This window comes from Beauveria bassiana (genome assembly GCF_000280675.1).
Source record: "Beauveria bassiana ARSEF 2860 unplaced genomic scaffold BBA_S00092, whole genome shotgun sequence".
In the NCBI taxonomy this organism is placed as follows: Eukaryota; Fungi; Ascomycota; class Sordariomycetes; order Hypocreales; family Cordycipitaceae; genus Beauveria; species Beauveria bassiana.
This window is the reverse complement of record NW_007930927.1, coordinates 1-18,022: the sequence shown is the minus strand read 5'-3', so window position 1 is coordinate 18,022 and position 18,022 is coordinate 1. Positions and strand designations below refer to the sequence as shown.

Sequence of the window (18,022 nt, the reverse complement as noted above, 5' to 3'; positions counted from 1 at the left end):
ATTATATATTACTTAAGACTTTTTTATATATTATAGCTAACTTAAATAAAGTTATTATATATTCTAGAATATCTAATATAACTATAATTAAAGTCTATTAGAGGTCTTAATATCTATATTTATTATTACTCAATATATTATAATAAAGGTTTTATATTCTATTTATTATAATTATAATAGCTTCTTATATTATTTTTCTTTTATTCTTCTTTATTACTTCTTTTAATAAAAATTTCTACTATTCCTAATAATATTAATTAATTATACTTAATAGTTTAAAATAAGCCTTAATTTTAGCTTATAGTATAAGATAAATAAAGCCTTTATTAATAAGATAATTAATATAAAAATCTAAAACTTAGCCCTTTAATATTACTAAGAATATTTAATTATATACTTCTTTAGGTACTTCTAATCTTCTATATTTATTAATAAATATATTATATTTTATATTAAAGAAATTACTATTAATACCTATTCTTATATATTTTTTAGACTTATAATAATTCTTATTTAAGTTTATAAGTTTATAAGAAATATTAATAAACTTTTTAAAGATATATATAAACTTAAGATCTTAGTTACTACTATTATTATATTAAATATTATTTAGAGGTTTATTTATATATTTAGATAAGTTATAATTATATTTATTATTTTTATCTCTAAATAAAGATTTTATTATCCTTTTAAAACCTTATTTATTACCTTTACTTACCTTATATTAGTTATCTCTACTATAGTTAGGTTAATATAATAATTAAAGGAAACCTTAATTATATTAATTATAAACTTCCTTTAATATTATTAAAAAAGGTATTAAAGGAGGAAGTATAGAAGGTAATAATATTATATAATAGTTAAATTAGTTAATAAGCTCTAGTTCTTATCTTTAAAATAGTAAATATAACTCTTATTAATTATCTTTATTATCTTTAAGTTTATTAAGATCTTTATTAAATATAACTTAATTATTTCTTAGTAAACTAAAGGGTATTTTTATATTATAGTTTTAGGATATTAATTATTACTTAAAATCTCTATTATCTTTTAATTATTTAAGTAAAATCTTATTTTTAAATAGATTATATAAAGAATCTATTATTCTTTTACTTTTTTTTTTAGGTATATAGATTTTTTAGTCTCTTAAAAAAGCTTAGAATAATAATCTTATAATTTTACTAAGATTTTTATAATATTTATTTTCCTAATTTTTAAATTTATTTTAAAAAAGATTAAATATATTTTTAACTAAATAGTTTTTTTAAGAAAAGGTATTAAAGAACTATTTAACTTATATAAATATATTATTAAACTCTTCTTAAATAGTTAAGTTTAAATTAACCTTTAATAGTTATTAGTACTTCTATTTTAGTATAATAGATATAGTTAATTCTTTTATTTCCTTAGGTATTATTTTTAATTTTTATTATATCTAATTTAATAAAAAAGATTTAGGGAATCCTCTTAATATAGTTATAACTATTAATATTATTATTATAAAAAATTTTAATATTATAAATAGTATTTATTTATTATTAAAGAAGAGCTTAAGGAAGGTAGGCTTTTTATTTTTTTCTTTTTTTTCTAAGTTCTTTATTAAGATAATAAAGATATCTTTTAAGGGAGGGAAATATTATTTTAATTCTAAATAAAAGAAATTTTTTTATAATAAATAATAAGAGGAAAGATCTAATATAATAGTTTAAATATTATAGTAAATATAAATACTTAGGGACTTTCTTCTTTAATTAATATAAATTAATAAAATTAAATCTATTTTTAGGATTTTTATAACCTAACTATTTATAGTTTTTAATTATTAATTAGTATTAGTTAAATAATAATAATTATTATAAGGTTATTAGTCTAAATTTATATTATTAATTACTTATTCTTCCTATAAGTTAGTATATATAGAGGCTATATATAAGTGCTATTATATAAATAAAAGTAGGTCTTTACTGGCTTCTAGCTAATAAGAATTTAGTGCCTTGACAGGCATAATAGTCAGAATCAACTTCTCTTTATCATCCTCCAGCTAAAGTCTCTAATGCCAAAGAAACTAGAACTATCCTGGGATTCGTGGCATACATTCGGGTGTGACTGTGGAATCATGACTGTAAGAGAAGAAGCATAATGCATCTGCTCACTGACTTGGAATATTGCACATGTATTTTCAGGGGTTTTTGAAAGCTTTCTGTTATGGCGGGCACGCCAAACTCGGATAAACTTAACCCCAAAGAGGATAGCCCCTGGCTGGAGTATTGATTGTAAGCCCCTCGCTACCTCTTTTTACTGATATACCTTAAGCCCTTAAACAAACGATCCGTACATGAGAAAGGCCGTATATTCCGCATACTTACTTTGACAACGGTTTCAGTGCGTCTCACCACATCGGCCTCACATAAGGCAGCAACTGCTATGGCTCTACTTTGATGTGTCAACATCGTACCCGTCGAATTGAAATTCTGCTGGCAGACGTACTTCCATGTACGTAGGCGAATTCCAGTGCCAGTGGCAATGTCTGTATCAAGTCAGGGTCTTCCAAGGGTTTACTGTGGCCTTAAAGTAAACATGGCGGACAAGCTGCCCGACTCCGCGTCTGCTGCATCTAGACAAAGTGCTCCTGTACCTACAGCAGTGGAGCGACCTCACCCTGAATGGAGTACAGAATTCGTGGTGCTAATATCCGAGTCGTCCATCTCGGTTAGGGTATAGCCACCATTCATACAAATGCAGGTACGCTTGCTAGCTGTGGTGCACAAACAACTGAAGTTAGGGTAGATTGTTAGCGTGAAAGAATTTGGTTCTCCCTCGCAGTACTTTCAGTAACAGTCTGTTGCGGGTGCATGTTTACTCGCAGATCGCGAGAAGTCGTGGCACGATTATTTCGAATCTCCTCTCCTGACAAAGGGATCGTGGCGTGCTGCTAACACTGACCATTCAACTACATCTATAGGCTAAAGTCTCTCCACACGAGGCGACTGGATTCGCAGTAACGACGCTGCCATGGGTGCTACCTATTTACACTAGTAATGCCGAGCGCACCACCCTTCTATCACGGCTAGGTACGGCCCAACCGGCGGCGTACCTTCCTTCTGGTCATATTACTGTAGGTAGTAATAGGTAAATATGCATCACTTACACGATCCGCTAAGCAGGCCTGCGGACAATTTATCATTCGAACCTTGATCGTGCCGTGCCTTGATCGGCCTTGCTTCTCTTCCTCAATCTTGACCCTCTTTGCTTTTGTTAAAAGCCGTCCGTCTAACGAGGTATTTTCCTGATCACGTACGATGCAACCATAGTACAAAAAGCCGATATTAGGTGTTGCGTTTACTGTATTTGACGGTACACCCGGCCATCACTTGACCATTTCCGTCAAACTAGAATAGTGCTTTTTTGGCGGTGTATTACTGGTGGCGCTGTCATAGCGCTGGGAGCTGCAGTGATCTGCCTTGCGCATATTTAGTAGATCGAGATGAGTCAATGTACATACAGTGCCCATTCTTAAGAGGTGCGAACCCTGACGCCCTTTCGATTTACTTGTTTATTCGTTCTCGAGTCTCATTTCGGTTCGTCCCCGAGATTGAAACATGTACAACTCTCCTTGTGGCCAGGTCACAAATACCAAGGATCCACGTGATCTGATTCGCTGGTTTGCCCAAGATCGGCCAGTGCGGAGCAGGAAACACGTGACCCGACTGCCCGTCTCGTCCAACGCAGTTTGACGCTCTGATGTGCTGCTTTGGAGCACGACACGACGCAAATCATTGACTAGACCTCGATATTCGTTATCATTCTCTGCGCCGCACTCTGCTACTCGTCCCAGCGACAATTGAGCGCCGTCGCAAACATTCGTTAGCTGTGCGTGGATCCACTTGCCAATCCTTTCCGCCTCCCGCTTGTGTTCCCCCATCCTCGTCCTCCCCGATGCAACTCTGTCCAGCCTCTCGTCAAACTGACCTCGCCTCCCTCATATAGAACACTCGCCTCCGCGCCCCCTTGAATTTTGCGACTGCATTCAGAAGCTATGCCAGCCTGAGCTGTTGTCTTTGCACCTCCGCTACTCGACGATCGAGAACCGAATTTTGCTCCCGCGTCACGGCGACTGCGCGCGCTTCTCCACCTGAGCTTTCGCAAGGTACCAGCAAGCTTGCCGCCCTGCTTCTGCCCGTTGGTGCCTCTTTGTCCGTCAGCGCCCTCCCGCGAGATCCGTTCTTTGTCCTCTCCTAGACAAGCGTACGCGCTGCTTTCTCATTGACGCAAGCCCATGCGCAAATGCGAGCTTCATCGTCCTACTTTCCTTATCCGCCGACAAGCATCACATATCGCCCATCGTCGACATAGTAAACGTCTCGCCACGCGTCTACAGCGACAAATGGTTACCGACATCAGGCTAGCCTTTTCGAAAATCTTAAAAACCAAAGAGTCCCAATAGTCAGACTTGTCGTGCAGTCTTTCCGCCGACAGCTCGCACCGGGACCATTTTATTTTAACCAGCGAATCGATTTTACACAATCCGATCTGTCATCGGCATGTACTCGCAGAATCATCAGCAGGGCCACAATGCCCGGCTGAATGGTGCTGGTAGAGGAATGCCCGGCATGCTCTACAATTACCAGCATGCACAGCATCAACACCCTTCGCAAGCTCAACATCATCAAGGCTTGCAGCACGACCATGGCCTTCCCACCTCTAACGGACTAGGACATCACTCATCATTCCCATCCGGCCTTCTCTCCTCGTCAGCCCAATTCAACTCGGGCCTTCCAAACGGTCAATCCGCGTCTCGTACCGGGACCGCACCGCAAAACGAAATGTGGGCGGAGCAGATGCGATTGCACAAAGAGTCTGAACGCGCCCACTCTGCCATGACGGACCAGCAACAACCCCATTATTACGCACGACTAAAAGCCTCAGAGAATAAGGGTATAGGTGGTCCCCCACCCTCTAGCGGCAAGGCACAAGCCGACGGCGAAAACGATGCCGATAGACGGCGACCATGGGATGCCAGCAAAGAGACAACCCGACAAGACTGGCACAACATGGACATGAGCGGTCAAGGTCTACGCAACCTCGCTCCTGAATTGTTTCGCTATCAGTTCTTATGTGAGCTTTACATCGCCTCGAACAAGCTCTCCAGGCTACCGAAACAAATTGGCGAGCTCCGCCAATTGAAACACCTGGATGTGTCTTTCAATCAATTGACTGAGATTCCTCCGGAACTGGGAATGTGCACATTTCTGAAGCAGCTCTTACTCTTCAACAATAGTATTCAAGAGCTGCCATATGAATTGGGCTCTCTACACTCGCTGGACGTACTAGGCATCGAGGGCAACCCTCTGAACCACGACTTGAAGCAGGATATCATGGAAAAGGGCACAAAGAGCATAATCAGCTTCTTTAGAGAAACTGCGCCAGGTATAAGTTACATGGTATGATGCCAGTGCTCAATGCTAATTCGCTTCTAGTACCCCCCGAGCCTAAACCCCGCGAGCCGATTATCCTTCAAGAGGACGTTTCGCCCAACCTTGAGCGAGTCAAGGTTTTCTCTTGGAATATCCTTTGCGACAAGTATGCGACGCCACAGATCTACGGATACACACCGAGCAAAGCCCTCAAATGGGATTACCGACGTGAATGCATCTTGAAAGAAATACGCGTCCGCGATGCCGACTTTGTGGCTCTGCAAGAAGTATCTGGCGAAGCTTTTCGAAATGAGCTGAGTCCCGAGCTGAGCACAGATGGCTATCGAGGCATTTTCTGGCCCAAAACGCGGGCCAAAACGATGTCGGAGAAGGATGCTGGTCAGGTCGACGGATGTGCTGTCTTTTACAAGCAGCGAAAGTGGGTGGTTCTTGACAAGCAGGTTATCGAATTTGCAACAATTGCTATCAACCGCCCTGATATGAAAGGAGAGCACGACGTCTTCAATCGAGTCATGCCCAAGGACAACATCGCTGTCATTACCCTGTTCGAATCTCGCAAAACAGGTGCCCGGATTATCCTTGTCGACGTCCACCTTACGTGGGAAACAACCTTGGCCGATGTCAAGGCTATCCAGACTGGTATTTTGATGGAGCAGATTACGAAGATGGCCGACTCGTACACGCAGTGGCCACCCTGCAAGGAGTCAGACAAGAGGTTGATTATTGCGCCTGGTGAGGAAGGCAGTGACGCTGGGGCAGATGAAGTGGGTCCCAGTCAAGAATATCGCTGCAACACTGAGATTCCTCTTGTCGTCTGTGGCGATTTTAATTCGACAGAAGACTCGTCCGTCTTCGACCTCATGTCCAAGGGTCGTGTGGCTCCTGAGCACCCAGAGTTGGCCGGGCACGTATACGGAAGCTTCACGCGCGACGGTATCGAGCATCCTTTCAGCCTACGTGATGCGTACGCCGCTACAAGAGGAACCGCTGACGAGATGCCGTTTACAAACTACACGCCTGGCTTCTCCGGCGTCATTGACTATATTTGGTACTCGACCAACACGCTAGAGGTTGTCGAGGTACTGGGTGCGATGGACAGCGCGGCTCTCAAGCGGATTCCGGCGTTTCCCAACTGGTGGTTCCCTGCTGATCACATTCAAATCATGGCCGATTTCGTCATCAAGGCCCGCAAGGAGAAGAAGCAGAGCAACCAAGATCGGGAGCAGAGCATCAGCGGCTCACGGCGATCCTAAAGCGGGAGACTTGGATTTCTTGACATGATTTTGAGGATGATGGCCAATCTACGTCGACGATGTTGGTCTTGTTTAATGGGTCTCTGATTTGGAGTTTATCGGACGGCCGAGGGCAAGGACGGAATTGAAACGGCAAAGGGAGGTGGGCTCGGTTACATGGTGCGGTTGTACACTTTTCGTGTCGAGCGGAGAGATGGAAATTTTTGAAAAGAAGGGAACAAGGAATGCGTGCAAGCGAAGTGTCTTACGCACTTGTCTCCTTTTTCTTCTTAACTTGTAAGAATTGTAGGAGTTGAGGATGATTTATTTGTTTTTTATTTTATATTTATCCGTCTTGTCGTGTTTGGTTCCCTTTTTATTTTACTCTGCGCAGCATTGTTTCCCCTGGTTTTGTTTTGTTGTTGAATCTGCTCTTTACTACTACTAGTCTTGGTCGTTATACTTGCCATATTGCAGCGATGGGGTATGGCTCGCGAGAAAGGGAAACTAAGTTGGACAGCAGCGTGAATACAAAGTCACTGAACCGCAAAGGTTGCCTTTTTTTTCTTTTTGTGTGTGTGTGTGTGTGTGAACTCTCGTATTGAATATCTAATGTGAGATTTGACATGATTTCACAATTCTTCAGACGACGCCGCGTCTTGGCTAGACGTAGAGCCCAGACGTGCGAATAAGATGAAATCGTTCCTGGCGGCCATGAACCTATTCAAAGCCGCCTTTGGGCGTCCAGTAGACAACTTCCTCGAGCGGGAAGCTAAACGTGGTGTTAAATTCGAGGCACAAAGTGGTCGGCGCGCAGCTCGATGCTGTACCAGGTGTTGGCGAGAAGAGGCAGATTGCCGAGTATGGGGACGTGATCCTGCAAGTTTATCATGCCTATGCCAGAAAACATTAGCTGAATGAGAAAGGGATAATTCGAGTAGCACAAGTTATTCAAGGTTCAAAAGTAAAAAAAAAAAAAAAATAAATTAAATAAAATAAATAAAAACGCACCAATGAGTGTGCCGGCAGAGTGGCCCCAGTCGCCAATCGCGTGGCAGTGAATCTTGCCCCCTCGAGGCCCCCTCGTGCTTCATCTGGCGGCGGATGGCGGCCAGAAATCTGGTTGCCGGTGCGGCCGTGCCGCATGTGCTCCCGCGTCATGTCTTGCGGGCGGTTGCCCTTGCGCCGGGCCTCGCGGAAGCCCTGCGACACGTCGTCGTCGTCGTCGTCGTCGTGCGATATCTGGCCCCGGGTAGAGCACGTACGCGAGATGCTGCGTGTCCGTGTTCATGCCGAGCGCCGAAACGCCAAAGTCGAACGTGCAGCAATTCGCCATACTGTATCGCCTCATCTGCCGCCGCTGCCATGTTTTCATTGCCCGCCGCCTCTGCTCCCCAAGGCGTATCCGGCTTGATGACCGTCACGCTCGGATGGGAACGAACCACGTCGTGTAGTTGAGGCTCTGAATCTGCTCGCGCATCCACTACTCCACGTTCCCGCGGCGTCGTCCTTTCCGGCTTCACCACGCGCTCGCTAAACCCCTTCTGCGATGATGGCCCAAACGCCGTCTCCTGCGTGCATGCGGCGGTACCACGGCAGCCGCGCCCGCAATCTGCGTGCCGACGTACTCGACGGCCAGCATCGGCGCCGCGTCCAGGCACGAACCGGTCCGCCACCCACGCATCGCCCAGCCCGCGCCGCGCAGCCGCCAGCCCCCCCCCCCCGCGTGCAGGCCCGACGCAAACGTAATCTCTGGGTGCGCGTTGACGGCGATGCGCGCTGGATGGTGTCGCGCGAGCACCCGTCGCACGTCGTCCCATAGCTGCGGCGTGTTGTCGACAAAGGTGTACGAGGTGGGCAGGGAGGAGTGATCGTTTGAGATGGGGGATGACGGCGGCGCAAAGAAGAGCATGGTGGTGCGGCGGCGCGCGGAAAAGGAGTTTGGCGTGAGCGACCAGAAGACGGTGTCTTCGGCGTACTCGCGCTGGCTAATCTAGAGGTGTAATGTGAGTTTGGTGAGAGAGGAGGAGGGGGGGGGGGGGGGGACGTTACCAGCCAGGCGTCTACGCCGTGCTTCTTGAGAAGTGCGGGGATTGCTTCTCCGCGTTCCGCGTACCATTTCTCCTGGAGGGCGGCTTGCTCCCGGAGAGAGGGCAGATGCTGGTAGCTCGGCGTCTGGGTGGCGGCGGCGCAGAACGGTGCGACGGTCGCCAGCGCTGTGATGAGTGTAAGCTTCATATCGCGTGCGCGCTTTATCACGCTGCTTTGGGGGGGTTAAGCACTGGGTCTCTTGCAAAGATGAAAAGAAGCAGTGGCAGTCAACGGATCTGTATGCATCGACAGACAATAGTGCCGTATCCACTTGTGAGATCGAATACCACTGTATAGTTTAACATTGCCTATGGCCTCTGTATAATGTACACGCCCTTTCCCCGCCACCGCTGAAGATAAATCCTAAACCCCCCATTACGCCGTAAATGGACATACCCCCCCTCCCCTGACGCTATTTTTGAAATCTTCTCACGCAAGTTCAATTCTACCGTATGCGCTTGTAATTACCCTGTCGCTGCTCCTCCCGCAGACTGTCTGCCTGACTAGGTAGAGGCGCCCTGCGACGCCCGCCGTCGCCGCTTTTACCATCCATGCTCATGGGCATGGGCGGCGGTATAATTGGCATGCCCCCAGCAGCACCAGGAGGTGGAATGAGCCCCGGCGGCAGCTGGCCTGGCGGGGGAAGCGGCACGCCAGCCTTCTTCATCATTTCGAGTAGCTGCATCGGGTTCGGTGGGTTGTTGGGATCGATGCCCGGCAGAGGCGGCGGCGGGGCACCGTTCATGCCTGGTATGGGGAATGGAGGCGGTGGGAACTGACCGGGCGGGAGGATATGGCCGTTGGCCCCGCCTCCGACACCCGGGATGAAAGGCGGCGGCGGCACGGCCGATCCTATTCCGGGCACGATACTGCCGCCGCCTAGCGGAAGACCAGGGATGCCGGGCAAAGACGACGCGCCAGCGCCAGCTGCAGATTTCTGCGCATCCTGATCGACGAGAGCATCCATTTCATCCTCAATCTCTTGCTGCTCCTCTTCCTGCCTCTGCCGACGGTTACCACGGCGGTCCCAGGTTCCTTGCGCCTCAGCTGCGGCCTCGCCAATGTGGTACCGGTCCTGAAACACGTCGGCATCGCCCGGACGAGCGCGTGTCCAGAAACGCGTAATTCTGTCGTTGGAGCCTGATGCTAGAATATGGCCCAGCGGATGCCAGTCAAGCGACCAGATGGCGTAGTCATGCGCAAACGAGATTTTATGTGTTGGCCAGATGGACTGTGCTGGAGTTGTCGTCGGGTCCGGGCTGTCGTACGGTGCCACAGTGAGCTGCTGGCCTGCAGGCGGGTTGGGCGAGTCGAGAAGATAGTGGAATAGTGAGCCATCCATGCCGCCAGTTGACAGCAAATTGGCGTGAATAGGATGCCATGCGACGGTGGAAATGTCCTTTTCGTGGCCCTTGATAAGGCAAATGTCTCGCATCATGCGCAGGTCAAAGACGCGCGCCGTTTGGTCTCGCGCAGAAGTGGCCAGGCAGCTTCCCCTTACTCGTTCAAAAAGGACCTTTGTGATTGTGCTTTTATGGCCGTGGAGAGTGGTCAGGCAGCGACCAGTTCTTGGGTCCCACAGCTTGACTAGATGGTCCTTGGACCCCGAGACCAAAAGACCCTTGGTCGGATGCCAGTCCACCGATTTCGCGTCCCAGCCATGCCCTTCCAATTTCGTCTCCATTGATCCCAGAGCAAAGTCGAAAACCTTCAACGTAGAGTCATCGGAAGCCGTGACAAACCTGGCGTCGTTGGGGCTAAAAGCCAGGTCGCGAATCGGATCCGAGTGCGCATTGATGCTCTGCACATTGTTGAAATTAGGCTGCCAGTACTTGATGAGGCCATCGTGGTCTCCAGAGACAAGCCAGTCGTCGCTGTGGGAGTACTCTAGCGCGCGAATAGCCGAGTCGTGCGCCTGCATAATCGTTTCAAAATTGAACCCGGTACCGTTCCATAGTGTGAATTCACCACTTGTGGAGGCTGTGAGAAGACGACGACCTTCGGGAGTCCATCGCACCACATTGACGGGGTGCTTTATCTTATTCAGTGACGAGTGTAAATGCTTGGCCGGGATAGTGTCTGCAGGATTGGTCGGCCTGGCGACAGGTGGCAGCATCTGGCCAGGAGTTAGCGATGAGTCAGGAACATGTTGGAAACAATTTTGCAAACATCAATAATGTAGCTTGCGCTGGGCCTCTCTGCCTCGCCAATATAGGAGCCCTTGTAATTTGGTACTCTATTGCGTTGCCAGTGGATGATGGTTGAGCTGTAGTCAGTGACAGGTCCTATCAGGGATCAGCTAGCGCTCATCGTCTGTTCCTGCCACGCGTGTAGATTTCACGGCGCAAAGATGCACGTACTTCGGCCTCTAACTTTCATAAAACCTCCATCCTGTCCTGGGCCTCCGCCGCCTCGATCAGGCTGGTCTCCGCGAGGCTCGTAAGCCATGATGCTGGGTTAGAGCCCAGCTGGGCGGGCGATGAGCGCTAGCAGCTTTGGGACATGCGCTAACAATGGTGCCTAATGATGTATACGTGCGGGTTCTATGAGATGAGACCGTTATGATGGCGTACTCGATGGGCTAGAGTGGTAATGAATGAGATGACTGAAAAGCTGTTGGGCGTTTCCTGGGCGCGTTGAAGCTTGCCTTGCAGGACCCTCATTTGATAGCTTTCAGGTGGCTCCAGCAATTTGGCGCCAGATCACATGATGCTAGCCGCTTAGTCATCATTGCTGCTCTGCAGGCAGATCGCTGCGCATCAATTTTCTTCTCTAAAATCAAGTGATCCTTTTCTTCTTTTTTCAGTTTTCTCAAGCTCACGACACAGGACATGAATTGCTAAAGATAATTTTCGCGAATTCGAGGCCAATTGACCTAATTTGTTGCCTGCACGAGCTCAAATACCCACTAACACAATGGGACGAAGCGTCGCACAGGAAAAATCGTTTAGAGAACAGTTCATTCTGGTTTGCAGTGAATTAAAGACAAGCGGAAGGGTACTCGATTACATTACTCTGTCTCTTTCATTAAATTTTATACATTTTATTAAAGAATTAAAAAATTATATGACATGTGAAAGCAGTCGCGCGTCCTCGTACACCTGCTCCGATACCAAACGTCATTATTTACGAAGAAATCTCAATAATGGCAGGGCCAGCAGCAATAGTGTCATCGTTGACAGCATCCTTGCAGCTGGTCAGAACAGCATAGGTCTGGCCGGCGAAGCCCTCGGGGATCTGAACCTTGAAGCCGCCATCCACGAGGTAAGCGTCAACAAAGACGGGACCAGTCACGGCAATAAAGGCAGCATAAATCTTGGTGTCGCTATTGTCGCCCTGGAGCTGGTAGCCGGGGGTCTGGAGGACAATCTCGTCGCCGGCCTTGATGGGCATCTTGGTGTCGGCGGCGACGGCGACGGCGGGGAAGGCCTTGACGGGCAGGGGCGGGTTGGTCTCGGGACAGGACTTGATGAAGCCCGAGGCGAGGGAGTAGACCTCGTTGTAGGAGAGGGGCGTGTCAAAGGGCTGGGGGAAGGGCTTCTGGTCGAGGCTGGCGCGGATGTAGGACGAGTGGCGCGACTCGACGGTCAGGATGGAGCCGGCGGCCGTCAGGTACGCCTTGTACATGATGTCGGCGGCGGCGCCAAGGTAGGCGGAAACACCAACACCTTCGAGGATGGAGGCAGTGGCCAGGAACGACTTGACGTCCTTGTAGCCAAAGTCGTAGGTGCAGGCGGCGACAGGGTTGGCACCAGCGGCTGAGATTTGGTCAGTGATGGGGGGCTAAGGCTTCTTGATGAAAATCGAGTGCTTACCCTGGAGACCCTTTGTCAAAAAGTCGACGTGAGCAGCCTCGTCACTGGCAATGGTCTTGATGTTGTTGTAGACTTTGGAGTCGAAGCCGGCGCTGTTGAAGTCTTGCTCGCTGTACTTGGCAAGACCATCGCGATAAAAGGTGTCCTCGAGATGCTCCAGAGTCAGAGCATACTGAATAATGTCGGCTACTTTCCCATTAGCTTTTTGTCTCTGCTAAATTTGCCATTCTTGTATAATTTTCTCACCATCGGTAATACCAGCACGCTTCTCAATGGTCGGGGCGGCAGAGACGAAGCCAGCAGCAACAACGGCCGCAATGGTAGCTTGAGAGAAATGCATTATGGGTATCTCTTTTCGTATACAAAAGAATTCACTCGAGAGTATATAGAGGGGTTAGGTGAGGGCAGTCTGGTAAAGGAGCCGGCTGGCAGCATGCTTTTATTTCCTTCGACACAATCATCTCACAGCTGTCATCACTCCAAGGCAAACCACTGGAACCGCGTTCGGCATTTTTTGCAGCCGGTCTAGCTTTCCAAAATAAAAGACAAATTTCATTAGCACAACTAGTGACGTATTTGCCATGTTCCAGAGCCTCATCATGGCTCATGCCGCACACCGTTTTGCGACTAACAACAAGTTTGTTCACTCGAGAAGGTTGGCAAAGTTGGCAAAACTAGCCAACAACTGCGCGCAATCTGTCATTCTAATTTCGATGAATAATTGAATTGATTCCAAACAAACCTTACCGTGCTATCCCAGAGTGGCGCGCGGATGCACAACATGCCGGGACAAGCGTGCACAGCTCTATAGCTCTATAGCTGGCATCCAGCACGTTGGCTGATCCTCTTTTTATCTGATGGGAGGCGCATCCCTTCGCCTTGCGCGTCGGAACGCTTACCAGCCGGGTCGCCCATTTCCCGAAACAGCAACTAGCTTGATAGATCGCCGGGCTGAGCTTTCTCAAATAGTAAAATACTCTCTGTCTGCAATATTGTTCATTTGTCAATGAAAACGTGGGGGATAAAATCCTGTCAATGTTCGAGGACTCTACTCCGTTGTTAATACAGAAACTCCCACTTTGCATGTTTGATCGACGAAACGGATCTTCAAGGTAAAAAAAAAAAAGTCTAAACACTCAATGCGGCAACGGGATGGCAGCCTTGCGGTGCGGGGGGGAGCTGGCGCCTCTAGCCAGGCACCTATATGTAGCGTAACTAGGACCATTATGCGCGAAATGAAATTCCCAAAGAAGACCAAAACACGGCACATTAGCTGCATTCGCAGGGCCGGTCGTTGCAGCAAAAGATCTGCAAAGAATGGTTGGAAGCGCTAGCTCGGCTCCCCCGCCCCCCATTGTAACCAGCTCGGAACCGCGAGCATCCGTGGAAATGAGATTGCCCTCCGAGACCAAACTAGAGGATTTGATATACTATTATGGGGGAAATGGATAGTTCTTGACTACGGCTGTTCGGGATGCCAGTCTGTACGTGGTGCTAAGCGAGCCATTAAACTGTCATCCCTGCTGGCCCAGCTCGCTTGTTGACTTGAACGTTGTTTTGGGCATCTACCGGACGGCCAACTCTAGCTCCGTGCGCCAAGTAAGAAGGTACTTCGACTAACATGGACGCCATTTTGAGAAATGCTGGTCAAAGAATGGGACCAATACCCAATCTAGTCATGGTCTGCCTATTTCGTCATGATGGGAAGAAGTTTGCCTCGCCTAGGACAAAGCCCTGTTCCTGTAAAACTACTATTACCTTCTCATGCCCTCTGCATTTTTCTCGAAAAAAAAAAAACTACATACCACTCGCTCTGCAGTTTCACGTCGTTTCTTGTCATTTTTTCAGCTTTTGCTCCCTTTGACTTAATACAGCGCATATACAATACCGTCATTATGAAGTTCATTACCATCGTTGCCTCTCTGGCTTGTACGTGAAACTCTACCCCATGTTTCTCTCATTCCTCTGCTGACACAGGTTACAGCCATTGCCATTGCCGCCAATGTTACCACGACCGTGACGTGCCCTGACTGCAAGACACCCTCCTCGACCAACGACATGGTCACCCGCTCGCCCCTTCCCACCACCAGCTGCGACTCGCCGTCTCTTACAGTTGTCAAGACGGGTTCTGCTCAGAGCACCGGCGCCATGAACCCTGGTGCTGCCGGCAGCCAGCCCGGCAGCCAGCCCGGCAACAACCCTACCTCTGTGCCCGTCACCGGCGGTGCCGGCAGCATCGCCGGCGGCGCCCTGGCCGCTGTTGTGGCTGTTGTTGCTCTGCTTTGAATGGCTATGCTCCTTGGTATGTGTTGACATGCTGTCAAGACTGTCAGGTCCATTATTCGTCTAATGGCCACTCGCCAAAACGGAGAGGAGCATGGTACAACTTTAATACATAATAGCAAATACACTTTCAACATGACTAAATAGACTCTTGCCTCACTGTATCAATCACGACTTGAGGCAAATGAATGCAACTTGATAAATTTATATATCTAATAATCTAAGTGTATCATGGTATCGCTAAATCAGACATCTAATCTCATTATTCTTTTTAAGATTTATCCCTCCAACGTCGGAGCATCTAAAAGAGAGGCATGTGAGCCTTGTTGGAAAAGTCGACGTTGTCAGGCTTGGCCTCGATGCGGTCAGTGCAGGTGCCAAAGATGCGGTCCCAGACGCGCGTCTGCTTGCCGTAGTTGAAGCTCTTCTTCCAGCCTCTGCGGTGGTGGAGGTCGTGATCCTCGAGCACCAGCTCCATGCCAAGGTAGGAGAGCACCGGGGTAATGGGCGACGGCACAGTGCCGTAGATGCGAAGACCGCTGTGGCCAAAAATCTCGGAGTAGGTGACGTACTCGAAGCACACCCACCACTCGTAAAAGTTGAGCTTGAGGCCGAGGGCCCAGAGGGTGGCGTAGGTCAGGAAGGGCACGATGACGATTTCGATAATCTCCTGCTCGTCATCGGCGAAGCCCGAGTGCAGCGCCGTGGGGTGCTTGTTGAGGTGGTGCGTGCGGTGGTACTTCCACAGCCAGGGTACCTCGTGGCAGGCACGGTGGTAGGTGTAGAAGAAGAAGTCGAGAATGGGGCCGTAGAGGGCGAGCTTCAAGACGAGCGGCGCCCAAATGTCCGGCTTGCTGAAGAAGGCGAGCGGGGTCAGGCCCGGTTCGTAGGCGATCCAGGTGGCCATGATGATGCGGAAGCCGGCCGTCTTGTGCATCTCGCCAATGATCTTGCCGCTGCCCGAGTTGGGAATGCCGTCGCGGTCGGCGACGTCGCCGTCGAGACAGCCAAACTTGTAGGTGAGCCTGCGCAGCATGCGCACTTCGCGGACGGCGACCAGGACGTAGGCGAGGTTGTACAGGAAGATGACGGCCGCCTTGCTGAGCGGCTGGCCGGTCAAGGACACGTAGGCCTGGTGCAGCAGCAAGGGGATGGCGGCGTAGGTGATGATGAAGAGGTGCTGCGACCACTGGGCCATGAAGGGCATCTTGTCCGTCTTGGCGAAGACGGGCGGCGGCTTGCCCGGGATGATGGGCGTGATGTCAATGGCATCGATGAACTTTTGATAAATGTTCCATGTTGAAGGGTCCTTGGACTGCCAGTCGGCAGTCATGTTATGGGGGTTGTGCTCTTGCGCGAACCCCATGTTGGCGAGTTGTCTTTGCAACTGTTTTAGTAGGTTGTCTAAAAGTTGCTTCTTTCTCGACCTAAAGAAAAAATGATTATAAAGAGAGTTGGTCAAGTCATAACGAAACAATGTGGAAGGGGCGCTTGTCCCTGCGTTATAAGGTGACCCCCAACCTGATACTTTATTATAAAGCCGAGGGCAAGTGTCTTGCACCCCGCACGAAGTCCCTGCGCATATTGCCGTGTTGGGACGGAGAGCCGGGGAAACAATGAGAAAAGCAATAACACGGATGCGGGGAAGGGGTTAGGTGAAAAAAGAAACTGTCTTGGCATGGGGGGAACGCCGAAGTCAGCCGCTAAACATCAAACTGTCCAGTGCTAAAAATTGCTTAACTTTGTTCGCCAGTGGCAAACAATAATAACACCTAGTCAACTAGTTCCATGTATCAGATGGGGTAGCCTGATGGGGCACGCATGTGATTATTCGCTTTGACTTTAGACTTTTTTTACATTCTGGCGGCCGTTCCGCGAGTCAAAAGACAGCAATGCAGACCAAGGTGGAGATTGCCCCAGCATTTTGAAGCATCAGAGCGGGATGCGCGGAGTAAGGAGAGAGTAATAAAATGAGGGGGCGGGAGAGGCGAAAGTGGCCCCTCAGAACGAGAGTTTATGCGTTCTTTCCTTTGGCATGTGATGGTCTTGTCCAGCAGCCCGCAGGACTCTCTGATTTATCGCAGAGGCGGATGATGCCGCTGGCGCCGTCAGCGAAGAAGCAATCTGGCACGTTCTTGGCGAAATAATGGTTCCTAGTCTAGCCCGTGCCATGACGTACGTGCTGCGACGCTTGATCCTCCGTTAGGCTACAGTGGGTCGTAGGTAATTCCGCTCACGATCAATTTAGGCGGGGTAGCAGTACCATCACCAAGATACTCAAAACCCATATTATAGCACTAATTCTCTATTAAAATACTACCTATATTATATAATAATAAAGTATTAAATTCTATATTAATTAATATAACTAGTATTTTATATACTAGCCCCTAGCGTAGATAATAGCCTCTAGCCTATATATTACTATTATAACTAACTAATAAAAAAGCTTTTATTTAAAATCCTCTTAGTACTTAATAGTAGTATTTTCTAATAAATTAAAAAGATACTTATTAACTAGTATTTTTTATAGTTTTAGATAATACTATATTATTTTCTCTTTTAGTAATACCTAAATATTCTTAATAGGGTTAAAATTAAGGAAATATATTAACTAAGTTATAATCTTAATATTATTTTTTTATATAAAATTATATAACTAATTTTATACTAAATTAATTATATAAGTATATATATTATTTTATATAAATATATTCTTAGGTTCTAAAATTATAAGTAATTTAGACTATAAGAGGTTAAGAATTATTTATATAGAGATACTATATTAGGGGCTATTAGGGTTACCTAAAAGTATATTAAAAAATAACCTCTAATAGGTATTAATTATACCCTAAAATATTAGAATTTTTTATCTTATTAGTACCTATAGCTAGACTTTATCTTTATTAAATCTCTCTTCCTAAGCCCTTATAATTAGTAAGTTATTTATAGTTCTCTAATAGGTTATATATATATACTTTATAAGTAAAATATTACTTTATTTTTAAGCTATTACTATAAGTAATAAAGACCTTATTAAAAAAAAAAACTTTCTCCTAGTACTTAATTAGCTTATAAATATACTCTTATATAAATCTTAAATATATAATTACTTATTTAGATATTAATTTTAATTAGTAAATTATATATTTATAAAATATACCTT

At 46.9% G+C, this 18,022-nt stretch overlaps 6 protein-coding genes across 6 annotated transcripts; 2 read left to right on the top strand and 4 right to left on the bottom strand.

Moving 5' to 3' along the window:
• Positions 1–1,791: 1,791 nt before the first annotated feature.
• Positions 1,792–3,511, bottom strand: BBA_10139 (uncharacterized protein; the record flags this gene model as incomplete). Its single annotated transcript, XM_008605236.1, has 9 exons — positions 1,792–1,802; positions 1,892–1,900; positions 1,966–1,975; positions 2,095–2,259; positions 2,367–2,527; positions 3,095–3,101; positions 3,149–3,342; positions 3,421–3,460; positions 3,503–3,511. 9 exons carry the CDS (start codon positions 3,509–3,511, stop codon positions 1,792–1,794), a joined length of 606 nt encoding a protein of 201 aa, XP_008603458.1.
• Positions 3,512–4,541: 1,030 nt separating this feature from the next.
• Positions 4,542–6,688, top strand: BBA_10138 (endonuclease/Exonuclease/phosphatase protein; the record flags this gene model as incomplete). Its single annotated transcript, XM_008605235.1, has 2 exons — positions 4,542–5,427; positions 5,478–6,688. The coding sequence occupies 2 exons, from the start codon at positions 4,542–4,544 to the stop codon at positions 6,686–6,688; spliced, it is 2,097 nt and encodes a 698-aa protein (XP_008603457.1).
• Positions 6,689–9,203: 2,515 nt separating this feature from the next.
• Positions 9,204–11,206, bottom strand: BBA_10137 (protein PFS2; the record flags this gene model as incomplete). The annotated part of the gene is made up of 3 exons (XM_008605234.1): positions 9,204–10,874; positions 10,928–11,043; positions 11,119–11,206. 3 exons carry the CDS (start codon positions 11,204–11,206, stop codon positions 9,204–9,206), a joined length of 1,875 nt encoding a protein of 624 aa, XP_008603456.1.
• A 678-nt stretch (positions 11,207–11,884) lies between these two features.
• Positions 11,885–12,913, bottom strand: BBA_10136 (Ferritin/ribonucleotide reductase; the record flags this gene model as incomplete). Its single annotated transcript, XM_008605233.1, has 3 exons — positions 11,885–12,516; positions 12,574–12,759; positions 12,820–12,913. 3 exons carry the CDS (start codon positions 12,911–12,913, stop codon positions 11,885–11,887), a joined length of 912 nt encoding a protein of 303 aa, XP_008603455.1.
• Positions 12,914–14,468: 1,555 nt separating this feature from the next.
• BBA_10135 (uncharacterized protein) lies at positions 14,469–14,859 on the top strand (the record flags this gene model as incomplete). The annotated part of the gene is made up of 2 exons (XM_008605232.1): positions 14,469–14,502; positions 14,558–14,859. The coding sequence occupies 2 exons, from the start codon at positions 14,469–14,471 to the stop codon at positions 14,857–14,859; spliced, it is 336 nt and encodes a 111-aa protein (XP_008603454.1).
• Positions 14,860–15,157: 298 nt separating this feature from the next.
• Positions 15,158–16,222, bottom strand: BBA_10134 (fatty acid hydroxylase superfamily protein; the record flags this gene model as incomplete). The annotated part of the gene is made up of 1 exon (XM_008605231.1): positions 15,158–16,222. The coding sequence occupies one exon, from the start codon at positions 16,220–16,222 to the stop codon at positions 15,158–15,160; it is 1,065 nt and encodes a 354-aa protein (XP_008603453.1).
• Between the last annotated feature and the right edge of the window lie 1,800 nt (positions 16,223–18,022).